A 21060-nucleotide genomic window follows, 5' to 3' on the forward strand; every position below is an offset into this window, starting at 1 on the left:
AGTGAGGGGATGCAGAGAGCAAAGTAGGGAGAGAGAATCCCAAGCAGGCTTCACACTTTCAGCACAGAGCCTGATGCAGGGCTTGAACTCATGAACCATGAGATCATGAACTGAGCTGAAGTCAGAAGCTCAACCAACCAAGCCACCCAGGTGCCCCTATTGTATATTTAAATAACTCTCTCACCCCCTCCCTTTCTCTTTTTCTGGTACATTAATTATTCTATTTGCTTTTCTGATACAATCTTATAATACTCATAGGATTTTTTTCACTTTTTGAATGTTAATTTATTTTGAGAGAGCAGGAGACAGTGCAAGGAGGGGACAGGCAGAGAGAGAGGGAGACAAGGAATATGAAGTAGGCTCTGGGCTCTGATCTGTTAGCACAGAGCCTGACATGGGGATGATGAGATCATGATCTGAGCAGAAGTTGGACAATTAACTGACTGGAGCCACCCAGGCACCCCTCTTTGCTTTTAATTTAAAAAATCTTAGTTTTTTCTCCTCTTTTAACTGAATCATTTCTAAATTCCTGTCCTTCAAGTCACTTATCCTTTCTTCCATCTTATCTTCCCTGTTATCTGTGCTCGTTAATGCATTCTTCATTTCATTCTTTTACTTCTTCAGCTCTAGAATTTGTTTGTTAATTTTTCACTTTATTTATTTTAGAGAGAGAGCACAAGCTAGGAAGAGGGGCAGAGGGAGAGAGAGAGAGAGAAAGAGAGAGAGAGGGAGAATCTTGGGCAGGCTATGTTCTCTGCATGGACCCTGATGTGGGGCTCGATCCAACGACTCTGGGATAATGACCTGAGCAGAAATCATGAGTCTGTTGACTGAGCCACCCAGGCACCTCTGTTTGGTTCTTTTTTTTTAAATTTCAGTCTCTGGTAAGGAACTCCTTCTGTTCATTAATTTTATTCCCAACTTCATTTAATTACCTTTCTCAGTTTTCTTGTAGCTCACTGAATTTCTTCATAAAAGTTATTTTGAATTCTTTAACAGTTGTATCTCAGTATTTTGTGCCTTTGAGTTCAGTATATGGAGAATTATTTTCTTTCCATTATATCATATTACCTTGATTTTTCATTGTGTTTGACAAGATATGCCTCTGATTTTACATTTGAAGCAGCACTTTTCCTACTTAAGAATTTGTGTAATTTGGCTTGTTATAGTTCAACAGGCTAACAATTAGAAAACTTTCTTTTGTAGTCCAGAAGATGGCTCTATAGCTCAAGTTTTTGGTTTCTCCTATGGTAGATGGCTGTTAGGATGAAGTGTGCAAAAAGAGCTGTCAGCAGATTTCAGGGCGATGTGGGACTTTGGGGGTGCCTACAGCCCATTAAGTGGATCTTAGTGTAGGGCACTTCAAAAGGTCCACCAGTGGATCTACAGCTGAAATCCTGAAGCATACAGAAGGAAATGAGTTCTTTAAATGCCATTTGATATTCCTTGTCTGCCTCCTTCCATTTTCTTTCCTTCCTCCAAGTCATGGAAGTCATTTCTTAGAACTCTGGTGATGCAGGAGAGAAACAAGCCCCTCCAGCTGCAACCCACATGCAGCTGGGCAGTCTGTCACTTCTTTTGCTTTTCACCTCCTCTGCCAGAGAGGTAACTCCTATTCCTAAAATCCCAGAGTGTTGCATAGGTGTCCTGGAGAGGGAGCCTGCCTCAGTAGTTCCAGTCTTTCCTCTGCCTCCAAACTCCGCTCTATACCAGTCTGATGGTGTGCCAGGTTCTCCTAGCAGGCTGACTGGTCCTCCACAGGTTCTCTGTCTTTTTTAATACAATCTTTTAAAAATTCTACTGATTACTTAGAGCTCAAAATCTGAAAACCATTGAACTATCCCAGTAGTCTCTTTCAATATAATATTCTCTGATCTAATCATTTATTTTTTCTTCCTACATCCCAAGAAAAAAGAAATGTCATATAGAGCTTACAGGAACTTAATGGTTGTGTCAATCAGGATAGAATAGGTTATGCTGCAGTGACAAAAAACCTGAATTCTCAGTGGCTTACAGTAGCAAAGTTTGTTTCTTGTGTTTATCTTAGATCAACAAGGGGACTTTTCATATTAGTCACTTTACAATCTGCCACTGAAACTTTAATACTGAGGCCCTAGAGTAAAACATATTACTTCTGCTTGTATTTTATTGCCAAAGCAAATGACATGAAAATTCCCAAATTCAATAGGACAAGGTGTATATATAACCTTCATGGAGGAGCACTGAATATTTATGAATAATAATACCTTCTGTGGGAATGAAATCAGGAATTAAAACATTTGTAACAGAGAAATATTAATTTTGTTTAGTGTGAAAATTTAATAAACAGGAAATATGAAACTAATAACCCTTACTACCTTTGCTTATAAACTTATTAGTATTATCTAAACAGAAATTTCCAGATTCTAAAATGTCTTCACATAAAGGATTTTATTTGACTTTTATTACAGCTCAGTGACGGAGACTGATAAGACTGAGTAATGGCTAAGAGCTATGGAGTTAAACTGCCTGGTTTTGAATTTCAGTCTCAGCATTTACTAAAATTTGACCATGGAAAAATTGTCTTACTTAATGTGTTTCCTTCTTTAAAATTAGGTATAATCATAATTCTATCTTGCATTTATGTTTGTGTAAGGAACCAAAGTGGTATTAAATGGAAAAGGCACATAGTAACACTCAATGCATATTGTTAGTTGGTTTTATTTATTTTTGTATTTTTATCACATTTGTCAATAATACTGTTACCCACATTTTCCAACTAAGACCTAAATGCAATATAGGCTTCTCTTTTCTCTCAGGTTCACATATTAGGTGGCACAACTCAGATGCAAAATTAGGTTTTTGGTTTAGGGACTTCGTTTACATCCTAGTCACACTTTTTTATGTAATAAAACACAGTCATTTTAATCTGCGTCTTTAAGGTTATCCTATGAAAACAAATTTTCTTATAGATTGATATAAATGGTTTAGGAAATAAAAAGACTAATGAAGATTGGGAAATGATACTGAGAAAGAGAGAGTAAGACCAAAAGAACAAATAACTGAAAAGGTACAGTGTTATTAGAAGAGGTTGCAGGGAAGCAAACTGAGCAGAGGAGGGAAGACAGTGGTTTTCGTGGGAATCAGGAGTGATAGCAGCTAATCAAGTCATTGTGGAGCTCACATTAGAGTTTTTCTTTTTTACAGATTTGGTTTGGAGAGTTGGAACAGCATTGTAAGAGCACCTATTGAGAAGAAGAGGATTATAGAAAATCTATAAAGTCCTAAATTCAGCATTTTTTCTCATTGAAGAGAAAGCAAACCAAGAACTATACAATTTCTGTTACTGTATGATTGTAAAGACTGACCTGTCAATTTGAGAGTTTGCTGGTGTAAAGAAGTTGATGTGGTAAGTTATCTTAATGTTTTATGAGTATTATAGTCCCTACCCCTCATTTTTTGTCTTGAAATAAGTGGTTTCTGTCATATGATTTGATATGGTTTAGAGTTTCACAGTCTATTTTAGGTTTGTTGACAACTCAAGTTTCAGTTTCCAGCAGCACAAAATGTACTGTTTCTGTTTGAAGTGTGTCTGAGTCTTGGCTCAAAATGTTTCTCTCATTTAATGAATCTGGTAGGCAAACTTGATTATATGATTATATTTGACTTCTTTTCTCTAACTTCACAGGTGATTTATTATCTTGTGTTCAGGTTCATTTTCCTGTTTTTCCTTTAATTTTTTTTTTAAATGGAGGTAGAGAGCTCATAGGTGGCAGGATACTGTTTTAAGAAAATTGTACATGATTCAATGTAAAATTTGAAGAATTATGACTTTTTTCAGTAAGAGAAACCACTAACTTGAACAAATACAATATTAATAATACTATCAAAAGCTCTAGAATATTGAAAACTAGAAAAATAGAAAAAAAACAGATAAATAAAAGTGACAAAATATCAAGCAAAGATAGGACATTTATTTCCATTAAATTTTTAATAATACTTTAAACAACTTGCTATAAAGATATTTATACAGATATGAAGTGTCTAGGCTAATAACTACAAATGACAAGAGTAGATAACTTGTTTATTCTTGGTTAATGTTAATTTATTTACAAATGTTAAAAAAATATATTAGTAAATACCTGAGATGCGAGGCTGCTTTGGAAAAGGGGAAAGAACTATGTAAGTATGTTATTTAAGCATAGGTATATATCTATACTTATATAGGTAACTGACATTTATAAAGGTAGAAAGGGAGCTATAGAAATAGATACTGGTTTTTTGACTATTACTTTTTACTTAACATTTTAATACAGCTTCTTTATTCTATTTAAAATGTGATATGATTTAAGTAGACTTTAAGCTAAATGACTAAATTTATGGTATTTCATGTGTTAAGAGAAATCCTGAATTTTTTCCAAGTCTTATGATATCATTTATATTGTAGACATTAAATAAAATAATAAGTGTGTTTTATATAATACTGATTGAAAAAAATACTTCAGAACATCAGAAACTTGAAAACTTATGGAGAAGTCTGAGTTAATAGATTTTTTTCTTTTTAACATTTGAAAAGGTTTATTGGCACTTCAGATATAAATACTTTTTAAGGAGTCTTGCTTTGTTGGTAGGATATTATCAAATGTTCTAGCTCATATTTTTAAGGAACTCCCAAGACATCTCATATGACTTATTATAGTAGCCCTTAAAACTTTAAAAGGAAATTTCTTCTTTGTAAAGCAATCCAAGAAATATGAGATGTGGGCAGCAGAGCATTGATATCAGTACTAATATCGGTGAATAACTTCTCTGAGGATAACAGTTTTAGGAAATCCATAATGAGAAGAAGGCATAGTAACTATCTCAAGTTCTTATTTTTTTTGTTTTGTTTTGTTATTGATGTCAAAGATGTCAAGGATTTGGTTGCAGATTTTACTTCACAAAACAAGCACGCTTTAGTTGTTTTAATGCCAATGGAGTTTATAGCTCTTTAGATTGAGAGGAAAATTAAGATTAAATGAGAAAATATAGGAAAATGACTGACCCTTGATAAAGATTACCCAACTATGCTGGGTTGTACCTATGTAATTTAAATTCTTTAAATTGCGCCTGCAAGTTATCCCTTATTAAAATGACATCCTAACATACATGTGAATAACACATTGTTATTAAAAGAACAGTTAGTTTAGAGTTAACTGATGAGGCATTGATGAAAAGTTTTTTTCAAAATTAACATGTGTTTGCTAGAAGCTCTAAAGAGGTAAAAAGAAAAAGAAAAGAAATGGAAAAAATAGCAGGTAAAAAACATTGCCAGTTCCTTCTTATCACTATCTATTCTTCTGTGGGGTAGGGGGAGGATATGCAAATAGCTCTGAGAAGTAGAAAATATGATTAGAGTTTGGAAAGAGTGGAATGAAAAGAGAGAATGTCCAAGTGATAATTAGTAGAAGTAGAAAGAGAGCATGAGTTTAAAGCAGTTTGAACAATACCAGCAGTTAAAATAACAAAACAGTAATAACAACATTACAGCAACCAAAGATACTGAGTTTTTACTGTAGCCATGTACCAGGATAACAGCTTTATTGGTGTTAACTCACTTAATCATCATGACAGCTTTATGAGGTACATATTGCTGTTTCTAGTTCATAGGTAAAGAGATTATTTTTCAGGGTCACACAGTTGATAAATGACAAGGTCAGAATTTAAACTGCAGTTTGTCTAACTTTTAAGGTCATGTTCTTAACCATTACATTTTAACATTTGGAACCTTAAGTCAAATATGAACCTTAAGTTCAAACCATGCTCCTCTTATCTAATACCCACCTCTTTATCATCATCAGCCCTATATCATCCACTGTCTCATCAGTCTTCTCTCCAATTCTTATTCTAATGCTCATCTACATCCAGTTAGTCTCTTGTCCTCCTTGCAAAATTTCCTTCCTATTTGTTTTTGAAAACCTTTCTCTGGTAATGGAAGTCCTTTCCCTATTATGAAGGCACCTCTGTATATGCTCCCTCCAGTCTGCCTATTCATATACACTTCTAGGCTTTACCCAAAATTGTAAATTTGGACTCAATAGCTCTCTTGGTACTTTGTCAACTCTCAGGTGTCCAACTCTCCAGGCCTGATTATTCATTCATGTTCACTGACTTATATATATTAGTTGCTTATAGATGGTATCTATTCTGATTGGTCAGTGTCTGTGACCAAATCAGTTGTTAAATATCAGTTGTATCCCATTTCTGAAACTATCATTGCTTTGTTGAAAATTCCCAAATCTGTCTGCTTCTTTCTTCATTTCTAATAAATTTTTATACTTCAAACTCAGTATATCCTGGTATTAGTTCTTCAGTTTCCGTAACCAAGTCTGCTTCTGGATTGTACTATGAATGATAATTGCATTGTCATTCTTTGGTTCACTAAGTTTTAAATCAGAGTCCCTTTTGACTCTTCCTTTTCTTTATTTTCCAACATCGAGTTACTTACCATTTCATGTAGGATTGGTCTCCACCAAATCTATTACATCTTTCCTTTTTATATTAATGAATTATTGCTGAATAACAGTAATAATGTATTATGCCTCACAATTTTATGTGTTGGCTAGGTGGTTCTTCTGCTGCTTTTGCCCTGGAGTAATCATTCAACTACAGTTAGTTGGTAGATCAACTCAGATGGTTGGAATGATAGGAACACTTAGATCTCTTCATGTGGTAATTTGTCCTAGTTATCCAAACAACACCATGGTCTTAGTTTTTCAGGAGATCAAGATCCATTGTGCAAATGCCAGTCAAACTTCTGCCTGTGTCTTATTTGCTGACATCCACTGGACAAAACAAGTTATAAACCAATTCCATTGCCTATGAAGGAAGAGACGCCAAAAATATTTGGATACAGGCAGTGTCATTCACTGGGCCTCACTGATTCAATTTATTCAATGTCTCACTGATTCAATTCAATGTCTCACTGAGACAATTTATTATAATCCCAATTTCATTCCTACTGCTATAATCCTAGCTCAGATTTTCACTACTTCATTTACTACAGCCCAAGTTTTCAATTGTTTCTATCTCAGTTCTCTTTGTCTCTCAATCTATCTGATATATTCTAAATGCTCTAATCATGTTACTTTCCTTTTAAAAAACAAAGAAACACAAATGAAGAACACCCTTCTAAATAGTTTCTTATAGCTGTAGGAAGAAATACTACTTTCTTCTTCTTGACTTTAAGAGATCCCAATATGACTTTCCTCCCTTAACTCCTGTGGCTCCCCTGCACCTAATTTAATGTTCTACAAAACTATATTGGTTTCTTCACATTTTTTTTTGCCCGTTTCCTACATTTGTTTTCATTTTTGTTTTTGTTTTTGTTTTTCTTAGTCAGAGCTATTTTACCTTCTCTGTTTTATTTAAAGGTTAAAGTCAAACCCATTCTTCGAATTGACTGTATCTTCCTCTGTTCTCATCCAAAACAAATTATTTTGTCTCAATGAAATCCTGAAGCACTTTACTTGTATCTTAAAATAGTAATCATATTCTTCATTTTATTGTTACTTATGTTTGTATACAGATGTGTCCTTTCTCTGACTTAACATTGTCTCTAGAATGGTACTGTCCATTAGAAATATAATGAAAACCACATATGTAATTTGAAAATTTTGGGTAGCCATATATTAAAAGAACCAAAGGAAACTGGGGAAATTAAGGTTAATAATAAATTATATTTAGCCTAATGCATCACAAAATATTATTTCAACATATAAATGACATAAGAATATTAATATTTATATTAATTTTTCACTCTTCAAAATTTGGAGTATACTCTACACTTATAGTACGTCTCTGTTCAGACTTAATATTTTAAGTTCTCAATAGCCAAATGTTGTTGTGGCTACCATGTTGGATGTCACACCTCTAGAATACTATGAGGAATATTGGTGTAATATAGAGAATATTGATTTGTGGTAGGATCTATTACCAAATTCTGGATTGTTATATACTATATGAGCCTGGACAACTTACTCAGTTTATCTGGGCTTTAGTCCTTTATATGTAAAAAGGGTGGGGTTTTTTTGCTAAGATTACATTGTATCACATAATTTCCAACTGTTTGTTTATTTTAAAAAATCATTGGGGTCGTAACCCAAGTTATGCCAAAGCCTTGCACAGTGCCTAGAATTTAGAGCTTATGTTACAACAATTTGTTGATCACATAAGCCATTATGCTATTTGTTTTCCTAGTTTCTAAGAATATTATATGGTAAACCTACCATTAAGAAGTTTTGTCCAGAATGAAAGACCTGTAAATACTTAATACTTAATTACTTATATTTACAGTATAAATCAAATACAACTTAATATTGTGATATATGTTAAAAAGCTATCTTATAGATAACTATGCCTGGGAATAGCAGGATAGGCTTAAAAGATGTTGCTTCAACTGTATCTAGGAGGAAGAGTAGTTACTAAGTGTACAAGGATGATGGAAGGTGGTCATAGAAGGGAAAACACTTAGAAAATTATGAAGCAATGAAATTACTTGTGAAATATGAGGAAATTTTAGTTTTGCAATGGATATGTGTTAGGCACTAAATGTTTGTGTTTCCTCCCCCACAAGTTTACATTTTGAAACCCTAACTCCCAGAGGATGGTATAAGGTTGTGAAGTCTGGGAAGTAATTAGGTTTAGATGAATTCATTAAGTGAGCCCCATGATGGGATGAGTGTCATTGTAAGAAGAGAGATAGAGCTCTGCTGGTTTTTACTATATAAAAGTACAAGGAGAAGATGGCCATCTGTAAACCTGGAAGGGGGCTCTCACCAGACACTGACTCTATCAACATTTTGACTTTAGGCTTCCTAGCCTCCAGAACTATGAGAAATAAATATTTGATGTTGGTTATCACCCAGTCTGTGATAATCTTGTTATAGCAACTTGAGCTGACTAACAAAGTAGGACACATAATGTTTACATGGTGAGTTGGAACAAGAACCAAAGGAGAGCATTAGAGTTGCTAAAGAAATAATTATGGACCATAGTGTTCTATGTAACCCTTCCAAAAGCTGGTACTTCCTTATTTTTCCTTATCTTAATGAATGGTATCATTACCAAATACCTAGTTCTTTAATTTTTCTCTTTCCCTTATTCTTTTTTTTTTAATTTTGTTGAATGCTTATTTATTTTTGAGAGACAGAGCACAAGTTGAGGAGGGGCAGAAAGAAAGAGGGAAACACAGAATCCTAAGCAGGCTCCAGGTTCTGAACTGTCAGCACAGAGCCCAAAGTGGGGCTCAAACTCATGAACGGAGAGATCACAACCTGAGCTGAAGTCTGTTGCTTAGTCAGACGGAGCCATCCAGACACCCCTCTCTTTCCTTCATTCTTCAGCTCTAGTCTATCCATAAACCTATTACCTTTCTGCCTATGAAATATATCCTGTCAGTGCTCTTAATCCAAGCTACTCACCTCTTTCCAACAGACCTCCTTACCTCTACTCTTGTTTTCCTATAACCAGTTCTTCACAGCAGCAAGAGTGATTTTGTTTTAAAGTACACGAGGTTCTTAGCTCCCTTTCTTACAGACTCAATGGCTCTCTCTTTCATTATATTCTACAAGATCCTAAATGCTATGGCCTAATTTTCAAACCTCGTATCATTTTGCCCTTCCCTTTATAACATATTGTTTAGCTATATTGACTTTTATTTATTTATTTACTTTTTTAATGTCACTTGAGTTTTTCTTTCCTTGGGCTTTTTCTGTTGTACTTTCCTCTAGATTGTTTTTTCTCTGATCTGCAAATCACTGGCTCCTTCTAATCCTTCAAATCCTAGCTGAAAGTCATTTCCACAGAGAAATCTTTCCTGCCTATCTAGTTTAAAATGCCGTAATGGCAAAATCACTTTCTATTTTATTACTATTAATTCATACTAGTTCTTACTGATATCTTCAATTGTATCATCACCATCATCATCTACTCATATATTTTCTTTCCACACTAGAATGTAAGTTCCTTGAGAACAAGTATCCTGCCTGTCTTATTCATCACTGATATCATGCACATGCTTAAACAAAAAGCAAAATTCAGTTAATGCTTGTTGGATTAATGTAAGTATTTTCCACCTGTACTATTATTCTCTTTCATAGATTTTTACTTACATCAAGAAGGAAATAGAATGTGAATTTATTAATTTAGTGTCATATCAGGTATGAGATATTTGCCTATAAGGGGGGAACAAAACTCTACTACTATAGCCATTGCATTAAGCATATGCTTTGATGGAGTGGGGAAAAGTGTCTATTTCTTTATTTCATGAGCATTCAACTTCCAAATAGTTTCTTAAATCTTAATTTTAGAAGCTAAATAACTTAAACTTAGGGTTGGTGGTATAAAAAAAGAACTTAATTGAATATCCTGTTTCTTTTTGAAATTGAAACATTACAATGTTTGCAAATAGATAGTTAAGGCAATGTTTTGATTATAAATTCAACTGTCTTTGATTGTGATTTTCCTTCTATTTGTGAGGACTTAAGAAAGAAAATCTAATCCTAATTAAATAATATTTGATTAAGGATTCTTTACATATAAAATGCCAAATGTTGAAAAAGGTTAACATTCCCTCAGTAAAGAAAACATTAAGTTCTGGGGCGCCTGGTGGCTTAGTCGGTTAAGCGTCCGACTTTCGCTTAGGTCATGATCTCGCAGTTCGTGGGTTCGAGCCCCGCGTTGGGCTCTGTGCTGACTGCCAGCTCAGAGCCTGGAACCTGTTTCAGTCTGTGACTCCCTCTCTCTCTGANCTGCCAGCTCAGAGCCTGGAACCTGTTTCAGTCTGTGACTCCCTCTCTCTCTGACCCTCCCCTGCTCACGCTGTCTGTCTCTCTCTCTCTCCTAGAAATAAATAAAAAACATTTAAAAAAAAAAAAGAAAACATTAAGTTCTAAGAGGTCATTTAGATTGTTTTCCTGGAAAAGTGTTTTTAGATATTCTTTGCCTGTTAATATTATTATTGATAATCCTTTTCAGATCATGAATAAACACTTTATGCTCTATGTATTTATTCATGTTAATATTTACTTAGTAAAATGTGTTTCTTACAGGAAGATAAATAGGTGCTGCAAAGAACACTGACAACTTCAAAGCAAAATGAAATTCTTGCTGTTGCTTTCAATCATTGGATTCTGCAGGGCTCAGTATGCCCCAAATACCAAACCTGGACGGACATCTATTGTCCATCTGTTTGAGTGGCGCTGGGTTGACATTGCTCTTGAATGTGAGCGATACTTAGCTCCCAAAGGATTTGGAGGGGTTCAGGTGGGTATTATTTTTAGTATAAATTGCAGAGTTTGCAATGGTAAATGGTATTATGATCTGTATCTGTGAAGCTGAAACATTTTACTGCACAAATAAGTACTCTAAAACAGTTTACTAAGGAAGAAAAAAATTTAGTATTATTGACAACTTTATGATTTATTTCTGATATAAACTTTCTTCAGGAGGACATTTCCAATGTGGTAGTTAAAAATGTAACTGTAAATGCAAAGATTCAGAAATAAGTTTAGATCACTGACTCCATTCTAGAATATCCGATGATATAAAGTAACCCATAATTTAATACTTATTGTTTATTTGTAGATATCTCCACCCAATGAAAATGTTGTGATTACTAGCCCTTTCAGACCTTGGTGGGAAAGATACCAACCAGTTAGCTACAAGTTATGCACAAGATCAGGAAATGAAAATGAATTCAAAGACATGGTGACTAGATGTAACAACGTTGGTGTAAGTGAATTAAAGTTTCCTCTAAAAATATTATTCAGGAAAATAATTTATCTTTCCTGTCTCCTGTTCCTTATGAGCAGAATGTTTTCCATAGTTTTTTTTTTTTAATTTTACTTTACACTTAAGCTATAACTAAAACTTAATTGTTACCTATGTTCAGCTTTTGTAAATCTTTGTATATGTGCCATTTATCTACTAAAGAAAATTTCAGTCAAAGTTTAAAGCCAAAATTACATATAAGGCAAATATAACTAAATGCATCTCTGGGGAATACTTTTCTAGTTAGGAATTGGAAATTCCAGTTGCAATATTTGCTATAATTTTTATATGACTTGTATACATGCCTACATTTCTGGGTCTTCTTCCTGTAGGTTTTTTATGGTAAATTGTTATATCATGAGAGATTTACCTTCCTCCCTTCAGATGCTAATAGATAATAGAGGCTAGCTGCTTCTTTCTTAGGATGATGCATGCAAATTTCAAAAACCAATGTTTTCTACTGTCTTCGCTGATTTTTATCTGTTCCGCCAAAAAGGCTCTTTGTATTTTTTCATAGTTATGGTAGTTTTAGTTCTACCAGTTTATCATACATGTAAATATTTTACCAAGAGGGTAAAATGCAAATAGGTATTCAGTTCACATTGATTTCCCTTCACACTTGACTTTTGGTTTACTAGGAAGATAAAAAAAATAACAAAGACCTATTTTGGAGTGTGATTAACATGCTGTAAACTTTAATCGGTAATACTATAGGTTTTTACCTCTCTAAAGTCAAACTAAAATAGAAACTTTGTTTTTCAGGTGCATATTTATGTGGATGCTGTAATTAATCATATGACCGGGAATGGTGTGGTTGCAGGAACAAGCAGTACTTGTGGAAGTTACTTCAACCCTGGAAATAGAGATTTTCCAGCAGTCCCATTCTCTGGTTGGGATTTTAATGATGGTAAATGTAGAACTGGAAGTGGAGACATTGAGAATTATAATGACCCCTATCAGGTAATTAAAGAAAAAAAATACAGTGATCAGAAAAAAGAGCTATCTGTGCCTTTAATTATCCTCACAGAGTTTTTTGATCTTCATTTAAAATGCTGGTTTAGATTCCTTATGAAAATAAGGATTCCAAATTTGACTCTTTAAAAATTAGAAACTGAAATCAGTACTTAAAATATTTTTCTCAATTAAATTTGTCCCACTCAAAAAACTCATCTACTTTATTTCCTACATACTACATATTTACACTAGAAAATATTTCAAAGGTACGTCCATACTAGAATGTCAGTATCTCCAGTTCCCAATGCAAAGAAGACACTATAGAAATACCTGTTAATGAATAAATGAATGAATAATAAAATGGATTGTCAGGTTAATGTGCTGTTTTATGTATTGGTCACAACATTTTTATCTCAATAGGTCAGAGATTGTCGTCTGGTTGGTCTTCTTGATCTTGCACTGGAGAAAGATTATGTGCGTTCTAAGGTTGCTGAATATATGAACCACCTCATTGACATTGGTGTAGCAGGGTTCAGAATTGATGCTTCTAAGCACATGTGGCCTGGAGACATGAAGGCAATTTTAGATAAACTGCATAATCTAAATACAAACTGGTTCCCTGAAGGAAGTAAACCCTTCATTTACCAGGAGGTACATCAATACATATATGTATATGTATTTCATAGTTGTATGAAATAATATAATTTAATTCATTAGAAAATAAATGGCAGATTTAATTAAAGATATAATTTATATAGTTTAATGGCTGTATCATTTATATAGAAGAGTGTTCTTTAAACTTCTTTCATTGAAACAGCATCTAACATCTAACTCTTTATCACAAGAGGTTTTATGGAAGTGCAGAGAATTTATTTAGGCTGCAAACATCTATGTCATTTACCATCTCCCCAGAGACCATTAGAAAAGACAGATAATAACATAGTTTCTGTCTTGAGCCACCGTGAGTTTAAATCTTGGCAATTGCACTATTAGCTGTGTTAACTTGGGCAAATTGACTAACCTCTGTATGTAGCATTCTTTTTCAAGTGAAGAAAAGGGATGAATGATAATAGTTATGTCTTTATCTTTGTCCAAGAATTATATGAGTTAATATTTATCAAGCAGTTAGAAATATTGTCAGACAGATATCAAGTGCTATGTAAGTATGAGCCATTGTTATTATCATTTATGTGCAAAACTAAATTAAGTCAACATTCTCACAGGACAACAGACCACTTTGCATTATGTTATTTTTAATATTGTAGCATATAATTTAGAAATAAAAAGAGAATCTTGACATAAAGAAACCCATTTTTGGTATTTCAAATAACACAAATAGTTTCAAGCCATTTTCTATATAATGTTAACCTTTTGGTTACAATTCTTTAAAGTTCTTATTTAAAGTAATATTTCCCTTGTATTTCTACTAGGTAATTGATCTTGGTGGTGAGCCAATTAAAAGCAATGAGTACTTTGGAAATGGCCGTGTGACAGAATTCAAGTATGGTGCAAAATTAGGCACAGTTCTGCGCAAGTGGAATGGAGAGAAGATGGCTTACTTAAAGTAAATGAAATATGATTTGTCTTTTAAATTATTTCACAGATGTATTAGTCTTATTTTCCCAATCTGAGTTATCTTCTTTGGAACTTATTTAGAATTTTTATGGATTCAATTACTAATATAAGGGTTATAGTTCCCCAAATTCCAATTTATCATCTTTATTATTTAGAATGTCAATTAAGAGGATGTCTAGAAACCACAAATATAATCTAGAGACTTTAGTCTATGTCTTATATAACTCTACTATATTTGACCAGTGTTTGCATACAATATGTGAAGGCCATGTTATTATTAAATGATTATATCATTTATAAAGTACCTAAAATGTGGCTATACTATGGAGTTTACATATATTATATCAATTAATTAATTTCAAATATTAGAATGTTTATATTATAACAATAATATTGAAACCTGATTTTTAACCCAGTTTTCCATTCTGTATGATATGGTATGGATGTTGTTCCTTCTGAAGTGTCATCTAAATTATACTGAAACCTCTAATAGGACTTTTTAAAAATGTTTTTTATTTATTTCTGAGAGAGAGAGAAACACACACAACATGAGCAAGGGAGGGTCAGAAAGAGAGGGAGGTACAGAATCCGAAGTAGGCTCCAGGCTCTGAGCTTGCCATCAGCACAGAGGCCAACACAGGGCTCAAACTGACGAACCATGAGATCATGACCTGAGCTGAAGTCGGTCGCTTAACTGACTGAGCCATCCAGGCACCCCTAAAAGGACTTTTTATAGCAAAAATCTTATACCTGTAACATGAATGTAATACAAGTAGTCTATACATATATACATACATGGAATGTATAGTCTCTCTCTCTCTCTCTCTCTCTATATATATATATATATATATATTTTAACCCTCCTATAGAATAATCATTTAATTAGAGAAAGAATTTCATTTGGGGATGCTATACCAAAAGAAATACAAATTTAGGTTACCCCAAGGCTACTGGAAAAGAATACATATATGTGTATATGTGTTTTAATAGGAACTGGGGAGAAGGATGGGGTTTCATGCCTTCTGACAGAGCCCTTGTCTTTGTGGACAATCATGACAATCAGCGAGGACATGGAGCTGGAGGAGCATCTATTCTAACATTCTGGGACTCTAGGTAGGAAATACCCCCCCATTTTTTTTTACCTACGTTTTAATGACATTAAAAATATTGTTTTCTTCTATGATGATATCATTTTGTAACCTTCAGACTGTACAAAATGGCAGTTGGATTTATGCTTGCTCATCCATATGGATTTACACGAGTAATGTCAAGCTTCCGTTGGCCAAGATATTTTGAAAATGGAAGAGTAAGTTTTTATGTTGTCCAAAATACCTTTTTCCCAAGAAAGGAAAGACAGTTGTGTTGTAATTGTACATGATGCTATTATATTTACTATTCATAAAGTATTTAAGTGTAAACCTGATGCAGAGTGCTTTTAGCAAGGCAGTTGATATTATGGTCTCTCTTGCCAAAGAGTATGCAAGCTATATCAGAAATATGACAAACATACCTCTTCCCCCCAAAAAAACTTAAAAATAAGAATATAGTAAGTAAAATATGTACTTCTCATAAGTACCTACTTCATAGAGTTGATATGAGGATTACAAGTTAATACTTGTAAAGAACTTAAAACAGCACCTACCCATAGTATGAACAATATAAATATTTGTTAAATACTTTTTAAAAAAGTTTTATGGAATGCAAAGAAGTTATTCAGTTGAACTGAAGTTAAATAGGGAAAGTATCTTATAAGTGGAAGGAAAATACATAAGTTAAAGAAGAGAAATTTGTAGACTATTTTTGGAAAGGTAAAGATGAGGAAAATATTTGGGATAATACATGTGGTATTGAGTAGCAATTTTAGGAACTAAGAAATAAAACAATGAATGTATTTGGAAAGATAGTGGAATTTTTTTTTACTGAAGATTGCAGATGCAGCATTGTACAGCAACTTCATACCTAAAGTAAAAATGCTTTTAACTACGAACCAGACTGATATTTACCTAGTTTCTTCTGGGTTTTTTTTTTTCTCTGTCTTTAAAAGTACCAGTCAGAAAATCACAAGATTAAAGATTTGATCAATTTTGTAAAGAATATTGTGATGTATTGATTAGCACATTTATCCAAAAGTAAGTATGAAAGAAGTGAATATTTATTCAGCAATTATCATATTCAAGACATTTTTCACATAATTATTTAATTAGGCACAAGAAGTTATGTATGTTATGTATGTTTTCTTTTCTTTTTTTGGGTTAATGTTTATTTATTTATTTTGAGAGAAAGAGAGTATGAGCAGGAGAGGGGCAGATAAAGAGGGAGACAGAATCTCAAGCTGGCTCTGCAATGTCAGCACAGAGCACAGTGCAGGGCTTGAACTCACAAACCATGAGATCATGACCTGAGCCAAAATCAAGAGTATGGCACTCAACCGACTGAGATACCCAGGCACTCAAATGTTATCTAATTTTTTTTTTTAACTAATAGTAATAGAATCTATGTTTTCATTCTGCTGTGTCTGACACTAAGGTCTTTGTCATTTCAATGTCATTCACTTTCTTTTCAAGCTTAACCATAGCAATTCCTTGGAAAGAAAGTGAAAAGGTAAAGAAAAAAATCTGACCTTTAATATATGGCACTAGAGAATTAGAAATTGGGAAGAAAATGGTGAGGACTTGGTAAAGGGCTATAAAAATACTGAAGGAGTTGGATTCTAAATGAAGACGTTGCAGACATAGTAAGACAGATGGGTTTTGTCTATGTACTAAAGAAGAAAGGGACAAATACATGAAATGTTAAAAATCTAAGCTTTTAAAAATTTTTTCTTTTTTCTTTTTTTCTTAATTAAGGATGTTAATGATTGGGTTGGGCCACCAAATAATAATGGAGTAATTAAAGAAGTTACTATTAATCCAGACACTACCTGTGGCAATGACTGGGTCTGTGAACATCGATGGCGTCAAATAAGGTGGGAATTCTTATTTAGAGATCGATTCTAATAATAAACATTCTTACCATTTTATTTTAAACTGTTTAAAAGTATTCATCAGCATTATATGTGGTATTTTATTTTTAGGAACATGGTTATGTTCCGTAATGTAGTTGATGGTCAACCTTTTACAAACTGGTGGGATAATGGTAGCAATCAAGTAGCTTTTGGAAGAGGAAACAGAGGATTTATTGTCTTTAACAATGATGACTGGTAAGTAGATATCAATTAGAAATAACATTTTAAGTAAGATTTATACTAGTATGTTCTTGGTTTACTACTTTCTCTTGTTGCACACTTACTTTTATTATATCTGAAAAATTATTTAGTCAGTGGGTTAAGAAAAACACAAGAATCTGAAAAGGACCAGAAGAAAAATGATGAGTCTTATTCTTCTGATCTCTTCCTTATGATGTCTTTCTGTTCTAAGTGGAGTTATTTTATGTGCATATCACGTGCAGATATGATGCACATGTGTATTCCCACATATACACCCCACACAAAATACACAGAGTAATTAATATAAAAGTTGTGAAATCACTAGAAGAACATGCCGTAGCCCTTTTCCCCTTTCCTCCCCTTTTCAAATAATGGAAAAATACTGCTTCAGTACTGAAGTACCTTTTTTAAGCTCTTTTTTTCAAGTACTCTTGTATCTAGTTTTTGGTCTTCTTTCTTCATTTCCTGATCTCTCTGACAAATAATATATTTTTTAAAGCATATGTATAAAGAACATGTATCTTATGGTCAGTCACTGATCTACCTCAGGAGATTTTTGAGTTTTAACTCTGAGACTTCTTACTGGCTTCCATTGGTTATCTCTGCCTCTAGTATATTGATTCCCTAATATATAGAACTACAGCTTAGAAGATGTCTTTGCAAACAGTTGAAATGTCTCAGACCAATGCCAGGTTTCACTCATGTGTAGCTCATTCTAGACTAAATTATATTTTGCTTACAAAAAATAAATTGAATATCTCTCTTTCTTGCCAAAAGAAGCCATGGCTAGTCCTTTAATTACCATCTTTTCTGGATGGGAGAAGCAAAATAAATTTGTGAGATCTCTTTTTTTAAATTTTTATTTATTTTTGAGAGAGAGAGAGAAAGAGCATGTGAGAGTGGGGTGAGGGGCAAAGAGAGAGATGAGAGCCAAGCAGGCTCCACTCTGTCAGTGAGGAGCTGCACTTATGGCTTACTCTTACAAACAGTGAGATCATGACCTAAGCCGAAGTCAAAAGTCTTTTATGACCTGAGCCGAATAAGAGTCGCTTAACCAACTAAGCCACTCAGGCACCCCATAAATTTATGAGACAGCTTTATATTTAAAACCATATACTTCACAAAAATGCCAGATTACTTTATCTCCAGCCCAAATTCATTTTAGCCTCTTACTTTTACTATATTGCGAAAAATATTTTGAAGAAATAATCAAATTTAAATTTTTGAAAGTAATTAGTATTTTCTTAAGTTTAGATGAGAACAAATTTTAAAAACTTGTGTTTACCACAGTAATTGCTTTTATGGAAGGGTGACAATTCACTCAAATCTTTACTAATATTCCTCAACCTTAATTTTGTGGTAATATTCACTGTTGACTAGGGAATTACTAAATCTTTTGTAAGATTACTTTTAGTCCTAGAAAACTAGATTCACATCTACTGGAGAGGTCTTTGTATTGGGATTTTCTTCTCACTGAGACTTTCACTGCTTAGAGTTCTACAGCACAAAGCTAAGCTTTTAGAGATAGTCTGAATTCTTGCTTTTAATTGTGTTAAATTCAAGTTAAATCTTAAATTTTATTTTGCAGGCCATTATCTTTAACTTTGCAAACTGGTCTTCCTGCTGGCACATATTGTGATGTTATTTCTGGAGACAAAATTGATGGCAATTGTACTGGAATTAAAATTTATGTTTCTGGGGATGGCAATGCTCATTTTTCTGTTAGTAACTCTGCTGAAGATCCATTTATTGCAATTCATGCTGAATCTAAATTATAAAATTTGAAGTAAGTAAATACACATACTCAGAAATAACCAAGTGTATTTCTTTTTATGTGTGTGTGTGTGTGTGTTCTTATACTTCATTAATTTTTTATAAAAGCTATGAGTAATCAACTTGAAAAGCTCAGAAAAGCATACATATAATATATAATTATAAGGTAGTTAACAATCAACATCATGTTATATTTTAGAAGACTCATGATGACTTATTTTTCAAAGGAATTTTGAAGAATTCATAGAGGCATCCTGATAAGTATGTCTCTTGCCATTAATACAATTTGCCCAGTATGTATTTTTGTATTTCTTCCATCAAGTATTTCTAAGAATTAGTTAGGGATAGTTGATTTAATGATGATTCCCATAGAATCATCATTAATTAGATTAGAATTAGAAATTAGAAAATTTTTAGAATTTTCATTAATTAGAATTAGAAAATTTGAGTGATTTTAACAGTATGAAAGTTCTTTTACAATTAATAAGTTAAGAAAAATAAGCTTAAGTTATGCAAGTTATCATTCTTAACTATATGGAGCTTACAGGAATCTTCTTTCTCTATTTTTTTTTTCTCTTTCCCTTTGGAATGCCTTTAACTTGATGTTTTTGTGGGTGTTTTTTCTTTCATCTTCTAACTCCTAGTATAGGTGGATGTTTATTTAGGGCTTTCAATATACTATATGCTGTGATCCGCTAGCTATTCATTCTCCTTCACCTTGACTTTAAATGTGTAATTTGGTTAAGGATCTCATCTGAGTCTTATAACTCTCAGTTGTTTTTCTTATGCTCGAATGATAAAATAAAAGCCACAATTTTAAAACTTTCTCTTCTTTTTACCTGTAAATTTATCTGTACTTGTCCCTGTTATTTTCTTCTTCTCTCCTGTCATAATAAAGAAAATGTACTTCATTCTACCAAAGGCCATTCTCTTCACTTGTATTAATTCTCTCAACAACTCTTCAATCCCCTCACATAAACCTTAGCATGTCTATTAATTGTATCTTCAAATTATCTCTTGATTTCTTGCATTTAATTTGTATCATATGCCTCTTCATCCAGATCACCTTTATCTCTCACTTGCATTCCAAAATGATTGATCCATTTCTACTGTTTTATTCAGTCTATTTTACTAAAAACCACAAAAGAATTTTCATAAACTTTAAATCAAACTACCACCTTCATGTCTAAAACTCAAATTTTTATTGAATTTAGAATAAAATCCCAGTTGATAACCTACAAAACCACACATTCTCTGGTATAAACCTAGCTTTCCAAACTCAGCTTTGCTCTTTCCCTTGGCAATCTCACACCCTCATCCATGTTGGCTTTTTTGTTTGTTTGTTTTCTTGAATATGCCATGTTATTTTTCATCTTGGAGACTTTTTTGGGTGTTTGCCTCTATACTTTGTGGAATGCCCATAATCTAGATTTTAGTATGGCTGGTTCCTGTTCTTTATAAAAAAGTTCCCTCAATCAGTGACTGGAATCATCATTCACTCAGTTCTGCAAGTTGGAAATCTGGGTCTCATCTCTGAAATCCCCTTCTCTTATATCTCCTACATCCAATCAATCATTACGTTTTATTCTACCTCCTAAATATGTCCTGACTATGTTATTTTGTCTCTCTACTGCCACCATCTATTCATCCTTTTATTAAATAACTAAAATATTTTATTTTAACTACATTATTATGAGAGAAAGACCACAAGCTTACCACTAAAGCCAGACTTTATTGTTTACAACAAATGCCTTTCAGGATGG

At 33.2% G+C, this 21060-nt stretch overlaps 1 protein-coding gene across 1 annotated transcript; it reads left to right on the forward strand.

Annotated features, from left to right (window-relative positions):
• Nucleotides 1–3311: 3311 nt before the first annotated feature.
• On the forward strand, nt 3312–19302 carry AMY2B (amylase alpha 2B). The gene is made up of 11 exons (XM_039216656.1): nt 3312–3388; nt 11070–11283; nt 11605–11751; nt 12553–12750; nt 13165–13395; nt 14175–14308; nt 15310–15432; nt 15526–15625; nt 17166–17284; nt 17393–17518; nt 19113–19302. Exons 2-11 carry the CDS (start codon nt 11116–11118, stop codon nt 19300–19302), a joined length of 1536 nt encoding a protein of 511 aa, XP_039072587.1. The 5' UTR covers nt 3312–3388; nt 11070–11115.
• Nucleotides 19303–21060: the final 1758 nt, after the last annotated feature.

The sequence above is a fragment of the Hyaena hyaena genome, unplaced genomic scaffold (genome assembly GCF_003009895.1).
Source record: "Hyaena hyaena isolate Hyena2069 unplaced genomic scaffold, ASM300989v1 scaffold_651, whole genome shotgun sequence".
In the NCBI taxonomy this organism is placed as follows: Eukaryota; Metazoa; Chordata; class Mammalia; order Carnivora; family Hyaenidae; genus Hyaena; species Hyaena hyaena.

Bases quoted from the DNA above. Each gene is read 5' to 3' on its own strand.
- AMY2B (XM_039216656.1), top strand. From the start codon at position 11,116: ATGAAATTCTTGCTGTTGCTTTCAATCATTGGATTCTGCAGGGCTCAG. The intron at 14,309-15,309 runs GTAAATGAAATA...GTGTTTTAATAG, and splicing joins GAGAAGATGGCTTACTTAAA to GAACTGGGGAGAAGGATGGG. The intron at 17,519-19,112 runs GTAAGTAGATAT...TTTATTTTGCAG, and splicing joins GTCTTTAACAATGATGACTG to GCCATTATCTTTAACTTTGC.